General features: G+C 36.7%; 1 protein-coding gene, 1 non-coding gene and 1 pseudogene across 2 annotated transcripts; 2 read left to right on the forward strand and 1 right to left on the reverse strand.

Annotated features, from left to right (window-relative positions):
- The first annotated feature begins 749 nt into the window (after window positions 1-749).
- Window positions 750-2,437, forward strand: LOC104730262 (phenolic glucoside malonyltransferase 1). The gene has a single exon (XM_010449407.3). The coding sequence runs from the start codon at window positions 973-975 to the stop codon at window positions 2,362-2,364; it is 1,392 nt and encodes a 463-aa protein (XP_010447709.1). The 5' UTR covers window positions 750-972; the 3' UTR covers window positions 2,365-2,437.
- Window positions 2,438-15,603: 13,166 nt separating this feature from the next.
- Window positions 15,604-22,776, reverse strand: LOC147933245 (uncharacterized; annotated as a pseudogene).
- Window positions 21,171-21,277, forward strand: LOC147933246 (small nucleolar RNA R71). Its single transcript, XR_015576786.1, has one exon. It is a non-coding gene; the product is annotated as a small nucleolar RNA R71 (small nucleolar RNA).
- Window positions 22,777-24,588: the final 1,812 nt, after the last annotated feature.

Raw genomic sequence — 24,588 nt, forward strand, 5'->3', positions numbered from 1 at the left:
AACACCAAGTTCTTATCCAAAGCTGGTCCAGTAATACTAAAATTTGTTTTTAGCCAATTAATAGTACAAAAAAAAATAGAGTAAAACAAAAAATGAAGAATTCAAATCTACCAACTCAATGTTATTCTATAGGGATTAGAGCATCAATACTGGCAGTTACTCTCAAGATACTAATAGATTAAAAAATTAAAAAGTAATAAAAAAAGAGGAAAGAGAGTTAGAATCGATACTAGCTAGAGCAATTTGAGAACCTAGCTGAGTAACTCATATAACACTTGGCATTATATTATTGGTTAAATTCTTATTTTATAATATATTTATTTGTTCAATAAATCATTTTCTACAAAAACATTAAAATAATATTTATAAAGTACTCACATGAGTACTAACATGGGGTTGGCTAGCTTGTACTCATCGGCTCTGATCTTATTATCTTTATTGTAATTTATTTTTATCATGCAGAAACAATCAATATTGATATAAAGAATTAGCCTAATAATCCAATTCTAAATTAAAAATAGGAAATGAACACAATCATGAGATAGTGTATCATTTAACTATAACATATAATATATACTATATTGTAGACTGGATCATTAAAATAATTCAAAATCATAAGATATTTTGATAGTCAGTAGAACTGTAGATGTTGGATAATGGTTAAGTGAATAAATATTACAAACATTTTAAAAAATTATCGGGTAAAATATAGATTGCAGTAACTTTTCTTCCACAATCGATGATGATGTTGTTTGATTGAATATCAAAATATTGTAAAAGTTCCTTTGGTCCATTATCCATGTGGTCCTTACTTAAAAAAATATGTGTGGATGCGCTTCTACGAACAAGAAATACAACACATTACAATTATGCTTTCGTGTAAATTATTACTATTGTTTTTTTGCTTATTTATAGAAAATCGCTCTACGTCTCTTGTTATATACCCGGACAAGTACATCTCTGTGATGAGACATGGATTCATCAGTTAACATCATCGAGGTGGCACAAGTCACTCCTTCACACTCCGAATCGTTTGAGCCACTCACTCTTCCGCTCACCTTCTTCGACCTTGTCTATTTCAAGTTTCGCCCCGTTGAACGAGTCATCTTCTACAGACTCACCAACGCAACTCGACTTTTCTTCGACTCAGTCATCATCCCCAACCTCAAGACCTCTCTCTCCTCAGCCCTCTTTCACTATCTCCCACTCGCCGGCCAACTCGTATGGGGACAACTTGATCCTAAACCCAGCATTGTCTGCTCCCAAAACGACGCCGTCTCATTCACCGTCGCCGAGTCAAACGCGTATTTCTCTCGTTTATCAGGCGACAAACCATTCCCATCCGCGGAGTTGTACCCCTTAGTCCCCGAGTTACAAAGCTCCGACGACTCTGCCTCCGTTGTGTCGTTTCAAGTCACGCTATTTCCAAACCAAGGGTTTTGCATCTGCGTAAAAGCACACCATGGCGTTTTGGATGGAAAAACGACAACCATGTTTCTCAGATCTTGGGTGCACATATGTAAGCATCAAGATTCTTCTCTACCGCAGGATTTACTCCCAACTTACGATCGTACGGTCATAAGAAGTCCAACGGATAGTGAAAATAAAGTTTTGAATGAGTGGCACTCTTTAGCTAAAATCTTAGCTGGTGGTAAAGAACCAGACAACCCTAAGAGTTTAAAGCTTCAACCGTCAATGAAGATTGGAGCGAACGTTGTCCGATACACTCTCGAGCTCACTCGTAATGATATCCAAAAGCTCCGTGAGAGACTAAAGAGAGAGTCTACCTCTTCCTCATCCTCATCCTCATCCTCAAAGGAGCTTCGCTTGTCGACGTTTGTTATTGCTTACTCGTACGCGTTTGTGTGCTTAATAAGAGCTCGAGGCGGAGAACCGAAAAGACCTGTTGGATATGGTTTCTCGGTAGATTGTCGAAGCCTCATCGATCCGCCAATCCCGAGTTATTTTGGAAATTGCATCTCTGGTTGCTATAGAATCATGTTGATAGCAGAGACGTTTATGGGTGAAGAAGGGCTTCTGGCTGCTGCAAGGATGGTCAGCGAATCGATCGAGGAATGGGACGAGAGTATGGCGTGGAGGATTCCAGATCACGTTGGATATGCAACTCTGCCACCAGGGTCACAAAATATTATAGCTTCTGGATCTACCCGATTTGGAGTATACGAGTTGGATTTCGGATGGGGTAGACCTGATAAAGTGATGACTGTATCGATTGGTCAAGGCAATGTGATTTCTATGGCGGATAATAGAGATGGGAAGGGTGGTGTGGAGATTGGCTTCTCACTCAAGGAACAAGAAATGGACGCACTGATTGTTTTGCTCCATCATGAACTAAATAGATAATTAAATCACCTTTCCTTTGTACATGAATAAAATTGTTTCTCTCTTTGCTTATATGGATATGGTATTGTGGCTTTATTGTGGTATTGGAATTTATCTTCCCAGATCAGTCAAACAAATTTAAACCCATTTTATTATATTTTGACCAAGATATTGCGCTCACTCCAATGTTTTGAGGTCTCTAAGTTTTTGTGTGTGCCAAATCCATAATGAAATAGAATGATATTTAGTGTTTCATTTTGTGTAAAATTTACGGAAAAACGGCTTTTACATACCTGGACAATTTCAGTATGTTCGATTCATACATCGGACTATTGACTATGCCGAAACATACATTGATTTTAAAAAATTTAAAACTCATATCCAGACTTTAAAAAAATTTGAATTTTATATCCAGACTTAGGATTTTGTGCTATAATATACAAAAACGTGATTAATTTAGTAACTCTGTTTATATCACCGTTAGACTAATCTGACGTGGAATCCACGTGTACATCAAACGACGTCGTTTTAATAGTTAGTTCGAATAAAAATTAAAAATAATGTAACATGCCAGGCTCGAACAAGTAACGTCTAACATTCCATCAACTTTTCTATAACCACTCGGACACACGTATCTTTAGCTGTTCAATGAACAAATATTTAATATATCCACTCTGCTCTCTCTCTTTCTCTAAAATCAATCAAAAGCTTCATTGTTTCCTCCGATAATTTTTTTTCGATCTGGCTAAAATTAGATCGGAATTGAATATATATCCACCCGATTTGTACAAGAATTGATTCGAGATCTGCTGTGATGTTTAGGTAGACCAAAACCCAATAACTGAATTGATCATTTGAGTAAAAACACTAATTTTGTGATTTGTGATTTACAGCTTTTGAAGATGGGAGATGAAACAGTTGAAATTACGCTACAGAGCGCGTTGAACCTCTTATCTTCTCACTAACCATAACGAAATCCAAAACAAGTGCAGAGAAGATCTTCCAAACGCTAAACATTTACCATACCATCTTACACCTTAATTCCCAAAATCGATCAGATCTTCAGGTACAATTCTACGGCTTGTCTTCTTGCTTTGATTAAAGAAGAGCGAGTGAAGAAGAAGATATATTAAAGCTTGGTTCATTAAACCATAATAAATCTATATGTCCGAGTGGTAAATGATATGGTAGGTGGGATTCAGACTTCATGGGTTCGAGGCTAACTTGCAAAAATCTTTTTTTTATTCGACAAAAACGACGTCGTTTTGATATTCTCTGCATATGTGGATTCCACGTCAGATTGCCTAACGGCGATATTAACAGAGTTATTAATTAATCACGTTTTTGTATATTGTAGCAGAAAATCATAAGTTGGGGTATGAAATTCAAAATTTTTAAAATCAGTGTATGTTTTCGCATAGTCAATAGTCCGATGTATGAATCGAACATATTGGAATTGTCCAGGTATGTAAAAGCCATTTTTCCTAAAATTTACTTGCCGTGGGATTATAATTATTTAGAGCTAAAATAATGCAAGAGAGGGGTAGAGATAAATGAAATAACACCTTTAAAATAAGTGGGAATGTGAAGTGACCTTAGTGTAGTGGCAGGAGGTAAGTCCATTTGTAGAAGGCACCATCACACCCGGGATCGAGTCTCGGCTCCTACGAATGTAGGAATTTGGCTAATGGACTGGCCAGTTGTGGCCCAATGGTTGACAAAAAAAAAATAAGTGGGAATGAAGAAAAAAAAAAGCTACTTTAAGTGTCAGACTTTGCGAACAAAAAAAAAAAAGTTTAAGTGTCAGAAAAGTATGTGTATGTGTATGTCAATTGTGGTCAATTGTCATGGCTCATGGGTCCTTGATAATAATTAAGGATCCGAATGCTGACCGCGTATTTGGCTGTGCGGGAAAAGCGGTTTTATAGTGCAGTACGGATCAATTGCGGTACATGCGATTTGCGGGACAAGTGCGGTTTATATAAAATAAGCGGTACATAATAAAATTTGATTGGTGAAAAAAACGATATGCAGTTTAGAATAGAATGTTTGAATGGTAAAAAAATGTAATTACAGTTCATGAAATATATATATATATATATATATATATATATATATATATATATATATATATATATATATATATGTTAAAAACACATATATAATTGATTATATTTGCAAATAATTTTGTAATTATGATAAAATTTACATATTACTGAAAAATCATAATAATAATAATAATTATATTATAAATCTAATCTAATAAGCTATTGATTGTTTGTTTCAAATAATTAAATTGCATTTATTAGTTATTTGCTAAAACTTGTCAAAAAAAATTTATTTGCTAAAACATAACTTAATTACAGAAATACACATTTAAACTCATACCTTTTGAACTAATAATAATAAGTCAACTATAAAAAAATACTTTCAAATAATAATGGATACTTGAATGAAAAAAAGAAAAAGAAAAAAACCAACTTTTTTTAAGTGATATAAAAGAAATTGTGTATGATAATATTTTTGTGTTGTATGTTTAATTTTATACAGATTTCTATTATTATTAAATGATATTAATAACTATTGGGTGCGGATTTGCTAAACCGCAAGGTATTGTCTACATTGAAAAACTGAAGTGCGTTTTTGATCTTTTACGTGTAATTATGTATGTTTTGAATAACGCACATTGTACAATTTTTTTAATGAAACAAAATGCACTTTGATAATTGAAATTGTGAATGGTGACATATTAGTGGTTTTATATTTTCTGTTTGAATACCGCACTTAATGGTGTTACCATTCACTACCTAAATAGAAACTTTTTAATGTGGCGACAAAAAAAAATTGTGTAATTTTACTCTCTATGGAAGTATCAAAAAAATGGATTCAACATAAGCAATGAGTGGCTTTGTTTTGAGTTATCATTTCTAGTAGTATTTTAATGTTATTTTTATCATAATTGTGTCTACAAAATTGAATATTTTCTACGCGGCATTTATCTCTCCACCAAAACATTACCGAAGATATGGATTCATACTGAATATGAATTATACTAAGATTTAATCTGCGGTACAGTGCGAAACAATATTTTTAATTTTAAAATTTAAAATTGATATTATATTTATTATATTATTGTTTTATTAATTTTTAAATTGTAAGTTATGAATATTTATTGGATTTACTTTGTATGCCAGAGAACGATTTTAAAAATATAAAATTTTACAGGTATTTGATATAATTATTCAAAGTAAAAGATTTTTGTAATGTTTTCACGGTTTTATCCGTGGTATATATATAGTCTAGAAATATTATTCCCGGATACACATCTAAAAGTGTTTAAAAAAAAAACAATTCTATTTAACTCCCTATATGAGACTAAAGCCAATCCGTCTCACCAAAATAAAAATAAGTTTTTTTTATCAAGTTTAATTATGTTAATTCTTTTACCAATTAGCATTTTTGATAGATTATACTTTTTTCATGGCAATATATATAGTTTATGATAATTAATGAGAATTTTTTTTTTTGGTAATTCCTCAAAAAACAAAAAAGTAAACCAAATTATATGAGGGGTTTCGACATATTTAATGTAACATTTTATAAAACAATTATTATCATTATTTTAGTCAATTCTTAAACACAAAACAAAAGGAAAAAAATAAAGTAAGAAGACTTCAAAAACGTTTTTAAGAAGAATTATTGATAAAAATCAAAAACTAAACAAATATTATTCAATATTATTTTGCTAGAACTATAATATACACCAAAAATACAAACTAAAAACCATAAAATAAAAAACTGCAAAACAGTAGAAATGTACAATTTTTTTCAACATTAAAGAGTAAATAGACATATGAAAATAATTATTATATAAAACGCTTAAATAAATAAGAAAGGGAAAGTGGATCCATTTAAAACATCCGCCAATTCAAAAAGGAGAAAGTCTTCCTAGATCCCATTATAGGGAAAATATAACATAGAAGCATCAACGTAATAACTTTTGACCATGTTTAAGTACAATTTTTTTTAATGCACCAATAAAAATTTAATACATTTCTTACTCCGCCATAGTTCCTTATCTATATTATTATTTTCACAGCATTTTTCAGAAGAAGGCTTGGAGTTCAGACTTATTTACAGACAATTCCACTGTAATTAAAACATTTAATACAAAAAAATTAAAAAAAAAATCAAATTAGGAAAATCAAGTATGGAAATATATATTTCCCTAGATATCTGAACAACATCAATTTCTATTTTCCTTTTTAATTACAAGTTTTAAAATGTTTTAATGAAAAAAAACTATAGTATCTTACTTTATTTAATTTCGATTTTCCATAATTGGTTTGGCATTATACATGTTTTCCATTATACATAAATTGTTTAATGTTTTCTATGTTAAAATGGATAGATCAATTGATGTCAAAATAGGTAGAAAAAAATATAAAAAATAAACTAATAATGTATGATTTTATTATACTATATATATATATATTTTTTTATTTTAACCTCCACAAAATGATATATGTTTTTTTGACTAAAACAAATGTGTCATTTATAGAGTTATGATGTCAAATACAAATATATATATCCTGTTGCACAATTTAAATAGTGAATACATCAAATTTAATCATATGAATAATATCAATAATATAACTAAATTTGTGATAATAAAACTAAATCTGTGTAAATACAGATTTTAGCAATTTAATATATGCACAATACTAACCATAAGAATGTGATGGGAATTAGGTTAATATTAGTACGCTTATATATTTTTGCGGGTTGGTTTAAAAACACAAACAAAATATTTTAAAACTTAATTTTATATGAAAGGAGTTAAAAACCAACACTAACCCGCTACATCATACTCAAATACAAAATGAAATATTTTTTTTAATAACTATTTTTTTTATCCACAGGTCTAAACCTAGACTAAAAATAATCATAAGTATGTGATGGGAATTAGGTTAATATTAGTACACTTATATATTTTTGCGAGTTGGTCTAAAAACACAAACAGAATATTTTAAAACTTAATTTTATATGAAAGGAATTAAAAACCAACACTAACCCGCTCCATCATACTCATAGACAAAACTAACTAATTTCAAATTGGTGAATAAAATTTAAATCATTTTATACTAACTACAAAGTATTATACATATTAACAGATGTTTACTTTCAAAACAACTAATTTTGATTGATTAAATTCCAAAATAAAAGAATTTTAATTTATTAAATTTCAAATGAAAATAATAATTTTTTAAATAGATAAAGAAAATAAAATTACAAATATCTCAATATTATTGTAAAAAAGTTTAAAACATATATTTGATCTAACATAATGTTTTTTTAGTAAGTTATATAAAATATACAAAATACATAATCCCGCGGTGTACCGCGGGTTAAAATATAGTTGACTTTGTAAGAGCATGTCCATTGAACATACCCCATAGAAGGTCACAAGAATTAAAAAAATTTAAAAATGAGAAAAATGTGGAAAGATAAGAGAAAAGTATATCAGCCCAGAACAAATAAGACACTGGGTCTCTTGCTGTCATCTTTTTATTGGTTAGATAAATTAAAAAAATAATTAAATAATTAAATTAAATTAAAATATTATTAATTAAATATTTTGACATCCAAATGGGAGTATGAGCGATGGGATTGCGATAAGGTTGTCGTAGTGAGTTAAACCCTGATTCAATTAAAAAAAAGTGATATAAGAAAACTTCACTTATGTTTAATCACTTAACTGCACATGAACACGTGAAACGACCCGATCCGTTTTCCCAATCCTTGCACAGGATCCACGGGAAGCGATCTCACTAGAACCCCATAATTTTGACGAGACAACCGGCGTAGAAATCGCTCCTTTCAAAAACTTCCACAAATACACCAAACCCCACCTCATCTAGTTACTGAGTCGCACAACCAACCACCCCTAGCGACCGAGTAACAAGAGAGGTGGGCTGAAATATTTGATTCCGTCCAGCCACGGAAAACACTTTTCCACGAATATTCCAATTTACTATCAACTCCTCTAGTGTCGAACGACACCTCCACCTGGTGTCGAACGTCACCCAACGCACCACTTGCGAACCAACACACACCGACGTACACATCATCACTTCCGTCGATCTCTCCTCATCCAAACCTAACTGAAGCTGTCCTCCTAGGACCCAAACACACAACAACATGCTGGTGTCGCTCGACACCCCAACCTTCCCACAAAACCGTCTATGCTAGACCACAATACAAACACTTAACTAAAACACAAACCAACCGTTCATTTCACAAACCCACCATTGGATATGAAGCTTGTAGCACCACGAAGCTACCTACCAAATTTCAGCCAATTTGGACTCCGTTTCATCCTCCAAACGTTGCCCCGAAGTAGCCATCTTGAACCAGTTCGTGCTATCCGTACGCGGGTGTTGGTGTCGACTGACACCACCATGGTGTCGAGCGACACCAAGCCTGCAAGGCTTCTCCTTCAGCCCCTTTTGGCCGCAAAACCACAACCCTCCATAATACTCGCTTCCCATACGAATAATCACAAACAAAATAGTCTCACAAGGTAACAACCAAGGAAAACAACCCATGGATTCTTCTCAATCCATCTTACCCATCAAAAATCTATTACAATCATTCTAAAACCCTATATAAGCCTAACATCAACCACTTACCTTGGTTTAGAGACGAAATCTGCGGAAGGAGCAATAGATCACCACCACCAGTGCTCCCCTGTCCTCCTCCACGCCACATAATCGCCACTATCCTTCATTCGCATCCCCAAAACCATCTCCTCACCTCCCTAACCTCCAAGGATACCCAAAAACCTCTTCTTTTCTCTAGGGCAGGAAAACGGCTGGGAAGGGAACCCCTCACATTGATGTAGTACTTTAATATATATTAAATTATCGAACCTCAGTTTGCAATGAACAACACACCAGGAATACACATGAATGCTTAATCTAAGCTAATAAGAAAGGGGTTTGTTTTATGTATCAACTAACTAGAAGCAACTTTAAATAAATCAAACAAACAAACTAAAAGTAAGCAAACACACAACTAAGAACAGTTTTAACATCAAGATTAAACAAGTGAACTTTGGGCAAGGTAATTGACTTGGGAGATAGCTAATCAATACTAGATGTCTAAGCAACAATCAAGAACAATCCTATGGCTAAGAACACTTGTGCAAATCAATCCATTTCCATGATAGAGATTCTATGCTAATCAAGTGATAATCAACAATTTCCAAAGGTAATCACAAGGCAAGCATGCATTAATATCAAGTCTAAATACCACTAAGCACCCTAATCATCAATTTCCATTGGCTAGGAATGCAAAGTTCTTGAAAAGTTTGGTTCAGGAATTTCATCAAACACCTTGTGGGCATGAAAATCCTAATGTCTAGATTCAAGCTTGATCAAAGCAATCTAGCATTATTAACACTAATCAAGATAGGAAATACATAAATAAAGCCCTAGACATCAAATATCAATCATCTATCTCCCTAATCTACCAAGCCCAAAGTTATAAGGATCTACTCACTCATCATCATGATCACACAAAGGAAAGAGTTTGATCTTTGTGAAATCATAATAAGAGATTGTAGATTAGGAGATTAGAAAGAAGAAATTGCTATTAAAAACTTAGAAGTACTCAATCCTTCAACAAACCAAGAGTAAACAAGCTTAAGAACCCTAAGTGGCTGCTAAACAAAAGATAAGATAAGATATAATACTTCTTAATAGGTTTAGAGTATTTATAGTAAAGTAGAAGAGAACCTAGGTCAACCCAAAACAAGGTGGGTCAAACCCGGTTCAAGAATAAAACAAGGTGGTGCTGGCTCCATCGGCCATGGTTTGGCCGAGTGGTGCGGCCGCGTGTCTTCAATCGGCCTAGGTTTGGCCACGTGTGGTGGCCGCGTGTCTTCGATCGGCCTAGGTTTGGCCGCGTGTGGTGGCCGCGTGCGTCTTCGCACCCTCAGCCACTTAAGCTCCATCGGCCATGGCTTGGCCGGGTGGTGTGGCCGCGTGTGTCCTTGCGCCTTGGTCATCTGAACTCCATCGGCCATGGCTTGGCCGAGTGGTGCGGCCGCGTGTCTTCAACCGGTCTAGGTTTGGCCGCGTGTGGTGGCCGCGTGTGTCTTCGCACCTTCGCACACTCGAACTCCATCGGTTGAACTTTGGCCGGGTGGGAAAGTCGTGTGGCTTCACTCGGGGAGCTCTTGACCGAGTGGGATGGCCGCGTGTGTCTTTGCACCTTCACCTTTCCATCTCCACTCTTCTTTGCTTCTTTGCATTAAAACAGGTCCAAATGCTCCAAATGTGTAGAGATCACTCCAAGAACCTGAAAGATAACATACTAGATGCAAATGCTCCTAAACAACCTAGAATGACAAGATTATGCAACAAAACTATGCAAGAACAAGGCTTAAAGCCAAACAAAAACACAAGATATCAACTCCCCCAAACTTATCTCTTGCTGGTCCTCAAGCAAGAACCAAACAAAAAGTGAGAGAGAGAGGTTTAAAAAAAAAAGGGATTCAGAACCTAAAGGCATGAGATAAAGGATTCAAACCAATGTCCTTAGATGCAGTTCAATGGTGCTAAGATCAATCAAAATCCTTACAAATATTTTTCTAAGCATAACACAATGCACCACTCTAGTTCATCTTCTATATATTGGCAAAGACTTGCAATCCGATTGAACATTTCTTTCACATTCATTAAAGTGTTTGGTGTGATCTTGCAAATGGAAAATAAATCAAGCTCAATTGGTTTAAAGGAAAGGCTGTTTATAAAGTGGTTGGAAATGGTGTTTTTTTGGGTGGTTAACTCTCAAACAAAGAGGAATGCTAGACAGTCATGAAATCTATCTAAGACTGAGAATAATTTGGGCATACAAAGCTTAGCTCTTGATGTTCTACCCACCTAGAAGCTTTTCTACCCCTTTTCTCATCTTTCTTCCCTTTACTTTTTTTTTTCTTCAAACCCAAAGACTCAACTTTGATCAACTTAAACCCCTTTCTCTTCTTTACTCGAGGTCTTAAACTTTTGTATATCTCTAAGGCTATCACTTTAAACACAAGCTCTCTTTTCTTTTTTTTATTCATTCTTTGCTATACTCCCAATCTTATTTGATTTTCCTTTACTCTTTTCTTTTTGATTCTAGGAGATTATAACAATAGTTTCTATTCCATTTCTTTGAGACTTAGAGCTTATAATCCAACTTAACCTTAGAGACTTTTCTTTTCTTTTTGACCAAGTAAACCTTTATTTCCCTTCTTATTCCCTCTTGTTCCCAAACTTGAACCCAAATCAATATTCTAACCACCTATTTCTTTCAAAACCAGTCCTATTAGCTAGCTATAAGGGTTCCAAGCCTAGCTAAAACAAGAGCCAGTTCTTTGTCATTCTCAATACTCTCAAGATTTCACAACCTATAGCATTATCAAGAAAAGGCCTCACTCAACAAATCAATACAAGGCTTGAAAGAAAAGGTTTGGGGTTCAAAGGCATGACAAGAGATTGGGTTAAACAAAATAGAGTGGCAAATAGAGATAGTTAACCCAAATGAAAGTTCCATGAGCTAGCATTTATAGTCCATAAGCAAGATAATTTAAAGATCATATTAAAGTCCAAATAAAATAGAGATGCAGCAATGATCAAGCAAGCTTTACACTAGAAGAAAATGCTTTCAAGTAACACAATGTTTTTAAGCCTAGATTCTTCATTTTTTCCCAAAGATTAATCAAGCACCAATGAACTATAAATGAGGGCTGTGGGTTCAATCCTAAAACTCTACCTTTACAAGGCAATTTCATCAATATCCCCAAATGCATATGCATACTAAATGCTTCTAGACTCAATCCTAAACACAAGAATGAATATGCAAAGCTACATGCATTTTTTTGGTTTTTAAATTTTTCAATTTTTTTTTTGATTTTTCTCAAAAATAGCTATTAACAATGCAACACACAAAATGAAAAACAAAATAAAACACAATGTTAGATGGTTAGTCCCTCCCCCAAACTTAATTCACACAGTCTCTGTGTGAGGAAAGCTGAGAAAGAGACTAACAAGACAAAAATAAAAATTGAAAATAAGTAAAGGACTCTATGTACAAGGACTTGGAGTGTACCTCTAGTTCATGGAGAAGTCAAGAGAGTAGGAGGAGTTGCTAGTGCATGGTGTTGGGGATTTCTCTGCTCTTCTCTTCCTTCTTTGTCTCCTCTCATATGCTGAACTCTTGGTGGGTCATAGAAACCAATGGCATTACTAGGTTCACCATGGAATGAGTGTCTCTCCATTTCATCCTCAACTTCATCTTCTTGTTCTTCTCTTGAGTCCACAACAACTTCAGGGTTTGGATTGGAGGTACTTGCAATGGCTAGTTTTGCTTCCACATTCTTCAATCTTTTGTGAATACTCTTCATTCCCTTGACCAACTTCTTGATGTTTTTTCCTTGCCAGTGAGCCAAACGCTGGAGAAGATGGATGTGGCTGTGTGCTGCTCTAAGAGACTTGCTTGTAGTGGCCTCTTCAAATGGTTGGAAGGCATACCTAACACTACCATAGACTGGACTAGGAGGAGCTTCTTGTTGATCATCCTCAGCTTGACTTCTCTCCTTGTTTGAAGTTGTTGTTGGAATCACTGGCCCATCATCCTTAAAAGAGTAGAGGAAGTCATCTTGTATTTGGCAGCATATTCCAAACATGTCATAGAGAGATGTGACATCCTTTTGAGGGAGCAAGAGCCTCTTCTTCCTAAAGCTTGAGAAAATGTACCCATAGTAGACATAGAACCCCTTCTTAGTTTGGCCATCCAAATAAGTTGTCTTCTTGAGGTAGACTGGATCAAGCCTTGCAATATCATGGTCAAACTCTTCTAGCTTAACCCCCTTTGATTGTAAGATGGGGGTGACAAGACCACCCATACTTAGAATTGGTGTCTTATCAGTTGTTGTCCAAACCCAACTTTGGTAGTGGAGCATTTGATGGAGGAAGACAGCAGCAACACATGTGTTTTCGGCATTGGAAAATGGCTGGTTCCCTCCTTCATAGGTCCTTATGAAAGGTTGCAGCCCTGCTAGAAGACAACCAAGTTCATTTGCCTGAACACCTACAGCCTCTCTTCTTGCAAAAAGAGTGTGAGAGAGAACCTTGTGAGCATATCTCACTGTAGGATGCTGAATGCTTGAGTTCTTGAGCTGACCAGGTTTGTACTTTCCCACTCCAATATCTTGCCAAAAAGAACGGAACTCCCTTGGGTTGATGTTGTATTCCAACCTTGTTCCTGGTGAAAACCCATAGATAGCCCCTAACTCTCCAAAAGTCATCTTGTAGTGCTTCCCCTGAACCTTAAACTCAAAATGCCCAAGATCTTTAGCTTCCTCCACCATCTCATCTTCATAATAAGTCACTGACAAGGATGCAAGGAACTCTCTTGTTGGCTCAACATAGGTGGGAAAAGCCATATTGAAGAACTATCCTAATCCCAAAGTTGTGAAGATAGTTTGCATGTCTTCAAGGAGGCCAGCATTGTGAAGGAATTCATGATCTGGGTATCTAGTTGGAGCAAATTTAATTTGCTTAAGGCGCTGCATCAGTTGGGAGTAGGTGGGCTTCTTCTCATGTTTCTTGCTCTGCTTTCCTTAGCAGCTGGAGGTGGTGGAAGTTCAGAGTCACTCTCACTCGTACCCCTTTCCTCTGAATCATTATCCTCAATCACAGGCTCCTTACTCTTCTTCTTGCTTGCTGAAGCTTTTTGTGTAACAAGTGAAGACTTAGATGGAGCTGCCTTTTTCTTTTTCTTCTCAACAACCCTTTCTATTACCTCCTTTGTCTTAGTTTGTTTGTCTCCAGGGTTCAAGTTGGTTCTAGCCATTGTTCCTATCAAATATACAAAAACACTTGAAAAATATTAGTAAGGCTCACTAGGAGCCACAATTTGAATCCACAGCTAACAAGTGCCTAGTATATAAGAGATAAATCAACAAAATTAAACCAAGGAGCAAAAGTGAACCAACTTTGACACAAACTCCACAAACAAACTCAAAATTTACCTCTTAGAAATTTTTGAATTTCGATAAACCACCTAAAATTGCCAAATGACCATCAAAACTACTAGTCTCTTCCAGAAAGATTAATTGAACAATAGACAAGGTAAAGAAACAATAAAACTTAAATTTCCCCAAAATTTTTGATTTTAACAATTTCTCAAGAACCCTAAATGCTCATAAATCAAAATTTTCGAAATTAAACACCAAACATAGCAATTCAAACGAAATTGGAACCAGCTAACATCAATATCAAGTTAAACAGCCCTAAATCAAGGCATAAATAACTGGCTGGTCGATTCTAGCACATATTGGGTTTAAACTTGAATGAGGGAAAAGGAGAAATAGAGTGTTTTACCTTGCAACCGATGAGTAGTGAAGCAGAACTAGCAGTTGAGATCAGAAACAATTAAAAGAGCTTGAAAAAACGAAACTAACTCACCAAAAATCTTTGAAAACAATTGAGAGATGAGAGAGATACAAAGGTTTTAGTGTTCTAAGGGTTTTTAGCAGCTTGAAATCGATAAAGTGAGAAGAGAGAAGAAGATTTCGGGTTTTAGGGGGTTGAGAGAAGGAACAAACCGGCCAGGATCAAGTTGAAAAATTAAGGAATCAAATCGGTTTACTAGGATTGAACTGAATTAAACCAAAAAGGAGAAAGAAGACTTACCTTGGTAGACTCAATCGGTCGGCCTTTGGCCGATGGTCGTGGCCGATGGTCCGCACGCGGGGACGTTTTGGCCGCGTCGCCTGGCCGCGTGTACCTTCGCACCCTAAACCAAAATTTTCGTTTGATCCTCAATCGGCCTCGTTTTGACCGCGTGCCCTGGCCGATGATCCTCACGCGGGGACGTTTTGGCCGCATCGCCTGGCCGCGTGTACCTTCGCACCAAAAACTGGTTGACTAACGCGGGCACAACTGAGCCAATGGCTATGGCCGATGATCTTCATGCGGGGACGTTTTGGCCGCGTCTCATGGCCGATTGGAATTGGCCGCTTACTCTATCTGTTCAACACCAAGTTCACACAAGTCTCCCAAACTTTCCAATGTTCAATACTCAAAAACACAAAACCTTAAACACACATACTAAAAGAAATGTAAAAGATATGTACAAAAGGATACCATGGGAATGCCTCCCAAGTGCGCTTGTTTTACGTCTCTAAGCTTGACGTTACCGCACCTTTTAGGCGTCTTGGGGTTCCGAGAGAGAAACCATGGTTCCGTCCTCGATGAAAACATTGGCCAAATAGGGCTTCAACCTCTGTCCATTCACAACAAACTCTTTCCCAGACTTGTTCAACAACACAAAGGCTCCATAGGGTCGAACTTCTTTAATCTTGAATGGTCCTGACCAACGAGACTTGAGCTTTCATGGGAATAGCCTCAACCGAGAATTGAACAGCAAGACCAGGTCTCCTTCTTTGAAAACCCTTGGAAGAATCCTCTTGTCATGGAATGCTTTTGTCCTCTCCTTATAGATCTTTGAACTCTCATAAGCATCAAGGCGGATTTCCTATAACTCATTCAATTGTACCAAGCGTTTCTCATGAGCTCTCTTGATATCAAAGTTAATAAGCTTGACTGCCCACATTGCCTTATACTCTAACTCAACTGGCAGATGACAAGACTTTCCATAGAGAAGGTTGAATGGTGTTGTTCTAATTGGTGTCTTGTAGGCAGTTCTATATGCCCATAGAGCATCATCCAACTTCTTTGCCCAATCTTTCCTTGTGATACCAACTGTTTTCTCAAGAATGGACTTGATTTCTCCGTTTGAAATCTCAATCTTACCACTAGTTTGGGGATGGTAAGGTGTAGCAACCTTATGCTTCACTCCATGCTTCTTGAGAAGACTCTCAAAGACCTTGTTGATAAAGTGTTTCCCTCCATCACTAATGACCACTCTTGGAATACCAAACCTTGGAAAAATGATTGTCTTGAACAACTTCAACACAACCTTTGCATCATTGGTAGGACTGGCTATGGCTTCCACCCATTTAGAGACTTAATCAACAGCCACAAGTATGTAATTGTTACCATAGGAAGAAGGAAATGGTCCCATGAAGTCAATTCCCCATACATCAAACACTTCAACTTCTAAGATAGGAGTTTGTGGCATTTCATTTCTCCTGCTGATGTTTCCTTTTCTGACATGAATCACACTTGGAGATGATCTCTTGAGTGTCCTTGAACATAGTTGGCCACCACAAACCAGCTTGAAGAATCTTTTTGACTGTCTTGAATGTAGCAAAATGACCTTCATAGGCTGCTCCATGACAAAGCTCTACTAACCCTGCTATCTCCTCCTTGGCAACACATCTTCTATAAATCTTGTCTTTACAAAGAGTGTAGAGGTATGGTGCATCCCAATAGTAGTTGTTGATGTCCCTGAAGAACTTTTTTCTATCATAACCAACCAGATTTGGTGGCTCAATTCCACAAGCAAGATAGTTAACATAATCAGCATACCAAGGACCATTCTCTTCCAACCTCATAACCTCTCCAAGCTTTTTCCAAGTCTCATTGGTCTTGTCAAGGAGTTGAATTGCCATTATCTGCTCTTCAGGAAGTGTATCATTGATTGGAATCTCATTGTCAATCCTTAATCTTGATAGATGATCAGCTACTCCATTCTCAATACCCTTATTGTCTTTAATCTCCAAATCAAACTCTTGAAGTAGCAGTATCCATCTCAACAGCCTTGTTTTAGCATCCTTCTTTGCCAAAAGATGTCTCAATGCTGCATGATCAGTGTGAACAACCACTTTTGAACCCACCAAGTATTGTCTAAACTTTTCAAATGCAAAGACAATAGCTAGGAGCTCTTTTTCTGTTGTAGCATACTTGACTTGAGCTTCATCTAAGGTTCTACTTGCATAGTATATAACATGAAGCTTCTTATCTTTTCTTTGACCAAGCACTGCTCACACTGCATAGTCACTAGCATCACACATGATTTCAAATGGCAAATTCCAATCTGGGGCTTGAACTATTGGAGCACTAATCAACTCTTCCTTTATCTTCTTGAAAGCTTGAAGACACTCCTCATTAGACTCAAATTCAACTTCCTTACACAACAATCTTGTAAGAGGTCTAGCAATCTTTGAGAAGTCTTTAATGAACCTTCTGTAGAATCCAGCATGGCCCAGAAAGCTTCTTATCCCCTTGACTGAATTTGGTGGTGCTAGATTGGTCATCACATCAATCTTAGCTTTATCAACTTCGATGCCCTTCTCAGAAATCTTATGACCCAACACAATTCCTTCTTTCACCATGAAGTGACACTTCTCTCAGAAATCTTATGTCAATTTTTGTTTCCTCACACCTCTTTAAGACCCTGCACAAATTAGAAAGACAACCAGAAAAAGAATCTCCATAGACAGAGAAGTCATCCATGAAAACCTCCACAACATCCTCAATTAGATCATAAAAAATTGACATCATGCATCTTTGGAAAGTAGCTGGAGCATTACACAGTCCAAATGGTATCCTTCTATAAGCAAAAGTACCATAAGGACATGTGAAAGTAGTCTTTTCTTGATCATTAGGATGTATGGGGATTTGAAAGAAACCAGAATAACCATCAAGAAAGCAATAATGAGTATGACTAGCAAACCTCTCTAACATTTGATCAATAAATGGTAAAGGAAAGTGATCTTTTCTAGAAGGAGCATTGAGTCTCCTATAATCAATACACATTATATGACCAGTTATAGTTCTAGTAGGAATCAACTCATCTTTATCATTCTTAACAACTGTAACTCCTCCTTTCTTTGGCACCACATGTACAGGTGAAACCCATGTACTATCTGATATAGGATATATGATACCAGCATCAAGGAGTTTAAGAATCTCTTTCCTCACCACATCTCTTAAGTTAGGGTTTAATCTTCTTTGTGGTTCAATGGAAGTCATTGATTCATTATCTAAATAAATTCTATGCATGCAAAGAGTTTCTGAAATACCTTTAATATCATCAAGTGAATAACCAATAGCTCTCCTATACTTTTTTAATTCATCTAGAAGAGTAACAGTTTCTTGTTCACTAAGTTCCTCATTGATAATGACAGGGTAAGTAGAGTTTTTACCTAGGAAAGCATACCTTAGCCCCTTAGGGAGTGGTTTGAGTTCAATCTTGGGTGCCTTAAGCTCACTGCAATCTCCATTTGAGTCTACTTCAACTGAACACACCAATTGCTCTTTTAACTCAAGGAAGCTTCCATCATCATTAGAAGGCTTGTGAGCCTGCGAGTTCGGGTTTTCAGATCGGGTCGGGTCGGTTTTTTCGGGTAATCGGGTATTCGGGTTTTTGAAAATTGTTCCGAAGATAACCGAAGTAAATTTCGGTTCGGGTCGGGTCGGTTTCCGATTAATTCGGTTTTTGATTTTTTTGTCGAAATGAACCGAAACTCTTTGTTTCTAATAAATGGCTGCCGAAGAAAAAAATAAATAAAAAGGATTTGGGCCAGGCCCAGTAAAAGAATTAAGAAAAGAAAAAAAAACATTGTCTTTTAATGGAAAACGGTGTGTTTTAAACTTTTAAGTCATCTTTAACCTTTTGACAAACCCTAAAATGAGCTTAAAACATTGACGGCGGCCATAGAAACACAGAGTCTCACCAGATCCGGCAAAAGAAGAGGAGGAAGATGACGATCTCGGTTACCCGAACGGGTACCCGTACCGAACCAAAAAAACTCGGGTAACCGATCAAATTTACAAAGCTTCCGATCGGTTCAACTCTCCTAACCAAAGCCAACCCGAAACCGAAAATTTCGGTTCGGTACGGGTCGGTACATTCGGGTCGGGTATTTATCGCAGGCTGACTTGTGAGAGTCAAGAATCTTTTCATAACCTTCACTATCCTCTTTTAGTAAACCAAACTCTCCTTGCTTAACTGTCAAAGTGCTTTGGATCTCATCTTCTATAGCCAATTCCTCCAAAAGCTCATCAGCTAAAGTTTCCATCTTCTCAATGTAGAAAACTTGACCATCAATTGTAGGCTTCCTCATCACTTTGTTGATGTCAAAAGTCAAAGCTTCCTTGCCCAAATTCAATTGAATCTTCCCACCTTTCACATCAATCATCGTTCCTGCAGTTCTTAGAAATGGTATTCCCAAAATGAGTGGGTCCTTTGGTTCTTCATCCATTTCAAGAACAACAAAGTCAGTTGGGATCTCAAAATGACCAATCATCACTGGTAGATCTTCAAGCACTCCAACTGGTGTTTTAACTGACCTATCAGCAAGAACAAGGGTGATCATACACTTCTTGTAGTGTGTGAAACCCAGTCTCTTTGCAACTGAGAGAGGCATCAAGCTCACACTAGACCCCAGATCACATAAACAATGGCTGAAAGATAGAGGTCCCAATGTGCAAGGGAGAGTGAAGCTACCAGGATCTTCAAGCTTCTTTGCTACTACCTTGTTTTGAATAATAGCACTGCACTCATGAGTCAAGATAACCATTTCTTGTAGAGCTTTCTTCTTCTCCAAAACTGCATCCTTGAGGAACTTGCTGTATGATGGGTTCAGCAAGAATGCATCTATGATAGGCATTGTAATAGCAACATCTTTCATTTGTGCATCAAACATAGCTCTATACTTGTCCACTTGTTGCTTCTTAAACCTACCAGGAAATGGCAATCTTGGTTCATATGGTGGAGGCACAAATAGAGTTTCTTTGGCAACACCTTTACTTTTCTTGGAAATTTCATCAATGACCTTGCCTTGCTTAGATTCCTCAACTATTTTACTCTTCCCTTTGTCAACCACAACTCCTTCAGCTTCTTTATCTTTACCCAAGTCTTTCAATATCAACTCATCTTCATCCTCAATCTCAACCACTACCTCCCCTCCTTTAGGTTCAATGTCCCTATTGAGCTCATTAGTTGGTAGTTGCTTACCACTTCTCAACATGATTGCATTGATGAACTCTTTGGGGTTTGGTTCAGGTTTTCCTGGTAATGAACCCATTTGTCTTGTAGAGGAGGAGGAAGCTTGTCCTTAGACTTGTGTTTGTAACTTTTCAAACTTAGCATTTAACTCACCATAGACATTGTAAACCTTGTTGTGTATGGCTTTCATTTGTGTAGCAAGTTCAATGGCTCCTCTTCCTTGTCCTTCTAGGAGTTGTCTAAGTAGTGCATTTGTGTCATCCACTTGACCTTGAGGATTTGGTGCATTCATTTGTTGTTGAGGGTGAGAATAGGTTTGAGGCTTCGCTTGGTAGTTTCCTTGAGGTTTTGGTTGATAGTTGGGTTGAGAAGGAAAACCAGGTGGTTTTTGTGGTGGATAAGATTGATCTTGTGGGTTCTCCACATTGGTGCTGCGGTAAGAGAGGTTAGGGTGGTTGCGGTAATTGGGATTGAACTTGTTATACCCTTGTCCACCCACATAGTTGACTTCTTCTTGTCCCTCAACACAAGCTTCCATTCCCTCTTGATACCCTTGATAAACATCATTCTCGGTAACAAAATGGACTGGCTTTTGAGTGGCAAGAATCATCTTATCCATCTTGTCATTCAATGCTTTGATCTCCTTGCGGTGATGCTCATTCATATCAGAATGATCTCTTGTAGTTCTATCATAATCCTCCCCATAGTTACCATCACTTTGAGCAAGATTCTCCCCCAAAGTCATACCAACATCAACATCTTGACCAAGAAAGTTACCATTACTGGCTGTGTCAAGCAACATCCTGATCTTTGGTAGCACCCCTCTGTATAATGTGCTGAGAAGAGACTCCTTGGAGAAACCATGATGAGGAAATTGCATAGTATAGCCCGTGAATCTCTCCCATGCTTCACAAAAACTCTCATTTCCTTTTTGAGCAAAGCTTGATATTTCATTCCTCAACCTTGCTGTTCTTGTAGTGGAGAAAAACTTGGATAGGAAAACTCTCTTGCACTGATCCCAAGAGGTGATTGATCCCACTGGTAGGTTCTTCTCCCAAGTCCTAGCTCTATCTCCAAGAGAAAACGGAAAGAGGCGGAGTTTGAATGCATCTTCAGAGATACCATTGATTTTTATTGTCCCACACATCATATCAAACTGATCCAAGTAATCAAGAGGGTCTTCCATAGGCAAACCATGAAACTTTGAGCTCTGCACCATGTTGATAAGACTGGACTTGATTTCATAGTTATTGTTCTCAACAGCGGGCGCTCTAATTCCTTGGCGGTTCCCATGAATGTTCGGTTGATCAAAAGCTCCAATGACTCGTGGTTGTCTTGGAGGATGGATAGGAGCTTGGTTTTCATTGTGCTGATCATTTCCATTATGACCAGCAGCGGGAGGCGGATTGTTCTCCATGGCTTGGCGGGCTAAATGGCGGTTCTCTCGTTCAAGTCGGGGTACGTCGTCAACAGGCTGAAACAAGTTTGCTAGGCCGTGGCTTCTCAAGTTCATACACCCTGAAAATCAAAGACAAAACACCAATGCAACCCAAGTAACAAACAGTGTAAAGTAAATGAATAGTCTCAAGCAAAGATGAAATCTTAATGGTCAAATTGAATGCAAATGGCCAACGGCGCCAAATTGATGTAGTACTTTTCTATCAATTAAATTATCGAACCTCAGTTTGCAATGATCAACACACCAGGAATACACATGAATGCTTAATCTATGCGAATAAGAAAGGGGTTTGTTTTATGTATCAACTAACTAGAAGCAACTTTAAATAAATCAAACAAACAAACTAAAAGCAAGCAAACACACAACTAAGAATAGTTTTAAAATCAAGATTAAACAAGTGAACCTTGGGCAAGGTAATTGACTTGGGAGATAGCTAATCAATCCTAGATGTTTAAGCAACAATCAAGAACAATCCTATGGCTAAGAACACTTATGCAAATCAATCCATTTCCATGATAGAGATTCTATGCTAATCAAGTGATAATCAACAATTTCCAAAGGTAATCACAAGGCAAACATGCATTAGTATCAAGTCTAAATACCACTAAGCACCCAAAATCATCAATTTCCATTGGCTAGGAATGCAAAGCTCTTGAAAAGTTTGGTTCAGGAATTTCATCAAACACCTTGTGGGCATGAAAATCCTAATGTCTAGATTCAAGCTTGATCAAAGCAATCTAGCATTATTAACACTAATCAAGATAGGAAATACATAAATAAAGCCCTAGACATCAAAGATCAATCATCTATCTCCCTAATCTACCAAGCCCAAAGTTCTAAGGATCTACTCACTCATCATCATGATCACACAAAGGAAAGAGTTTGATCTTTGTGAAATCATAATAAGAGATTGTAGATTAGGAGATTAGAAAGAAGAAATTGCTATTAAAAACTTAGAAGTACTCAATCCTTCAACAAACCAAGAGTAAACAAGCTTAAGAACCCTAAGTGGCTGCTAAACAAAAGATAAGATAAGATATAATACTTCTTAATAGGTTTAGAGTATTTATAGTAAAGTAGAAGAGAACCTAGGTCAACCCAAAACAAACTGGGTCAAACCCGGTTCAAGAATAAAACAAGTGTGGTGCTGGCTCCATTGGCCATGGTTTGGCCGAGTGGTGCAGCCGCGTGTCTTCGATCGGCCTAGGTTTGGCCACGTGTGGTGGCCGCGTGTCTTCGATCGGCCTAGGTTTGGCCGCGTGTGGTGGTCGCGTGCGTCTTCGCACCCTCAGCCACTTAAGCTCCATCGGCCATGGCTTGGCCGGGTGGTGTGGCCGCGTGTGTCCTCGCGCCTTGGTCATCTGAACTCCATCGGCCATGGCTTAGCCGAGTGGTGCGGCCGCGTGTCTTCCACCGGTCTAGGTTTGGCCGCATGTGGTGGCCGCGTGTGTCTTCGCACCTTCGCACACTAGAACTCCATCGGTTGAACTTTGGCTGGGTGGGAAAGTCGCGTGGCTTCACTCGGGGAGCTCTTGACCGAGTGGGATGGCCGCGTGTGTCTTCGCACCTTCACCTTTCCATCTCCACTCTTCTTTGCTTCTTTGCATTAAAACAGGTCCAAATGCTCCAAATGTGTAGAGATCACTCCAAGAACCTGAAAGATAACATACTAGATGCAAATGCTCCTAAAATAACATAGAATGACAAGATTATGCAACAAAACTATGCAAGAACAAGGCTTAAAGCCCAAAAAAAACACAAGATATCACACATGAAGAGAACATTTTCTTTTATAGGGAAAGTTTAGGGTTTCTCTAAAACCGCTAAACCACATTAGACCAGAGATTAATCAGAACCGCAACCTTTTAACCGTATGGTATAGAGCGACACCCCCTATGTGTCGGTCGACACCAACCTCTAAAACCAGAATTCGGTTCATGGGCGTTACAACATGTTAGTGAGAATAAAACTTACATTTACAACCGAGATCTCAATGCTCCTCTATCAAAAGAAAGGATGATATTAGCAAATTTAAAGTTGTATATGTAACAGAAATAGTTTAAGTAGATTACTATTGATTTTCTAATGGACCTTTCTAAAGAAAATCAGTTATTTAGAAAGAAAAAAAAACTAAACTGTAAAGATAAAACAAAATAAAGTAGTTTTGATAAATAAATTAAAAACATACCTTTTGATGCACCGATCCCATTCTTATTGCTATGATTACAATTGAGCTGCAAAAAAAACAATTAAGAATTATATATTAGCGATGCAGATTATGAAAACAAATCTATCATTTTTTAGCAAATAAGAGTTGAGAAGGAAAAAAATAGCAAAGTACGAATGAGGTTATTTGGTATATTGACGTTCATAGGTTATTTGAATTGGTGATGATAAAATTAGGTGTGACATCAAATCGAGTAAATAATGTTGAGCAAGCAAAAAGATCTTTTTTTTTAAATCGAGTAAACAATTAAAGATCTTTGAAAATATGATAATTATTATGAAAAAATTCAAAAGATATTATGTTTACATAAGGAATATCAAATTAAATAGTCGTGTGTGTTTTGGTTAGTTTCTATTTGCTATATTTTAGGATTCTGTTCAACATTATTATATACCAAATCTAAATTTTCGATTAAAAGTATTTCCATATTAAGAAACCAAAATCTTGAGAGAATAATATGGTTTATGTAAAATATAAAATTAGTTAGTAAATATTAATATATAATATTTAAAATAACGACATTGAATGTAAGATATTAGTATTTCCATTTTTGAAATCTAAAATATTCAAAACTTTTAATTTAAAAGGA

The sequence above is a fragment of the Camelina sativa genome, chromosome 12 (genome assembly GCF_030686135.1).
Source record: "Camelina sativa cultivar CO46 ecotype springtype chromosome 12, ASM3068613v1".
Classification (NCBI taxonomy): Eukaryota; Viridiplantae; Streptophyta; class Magnoliopsida; order Brassicales; family Brassicaceae; genus Camelina; species Camelina sativa.

Coding starts and splice junctions, on each gene's coding strand:
- LOC104730262 (XM_010449407.3), top strand. CDS start 973: ATGGATTCATCAGTTAACATCATCGAGGTGGCACAAGTCACTCCTTCA.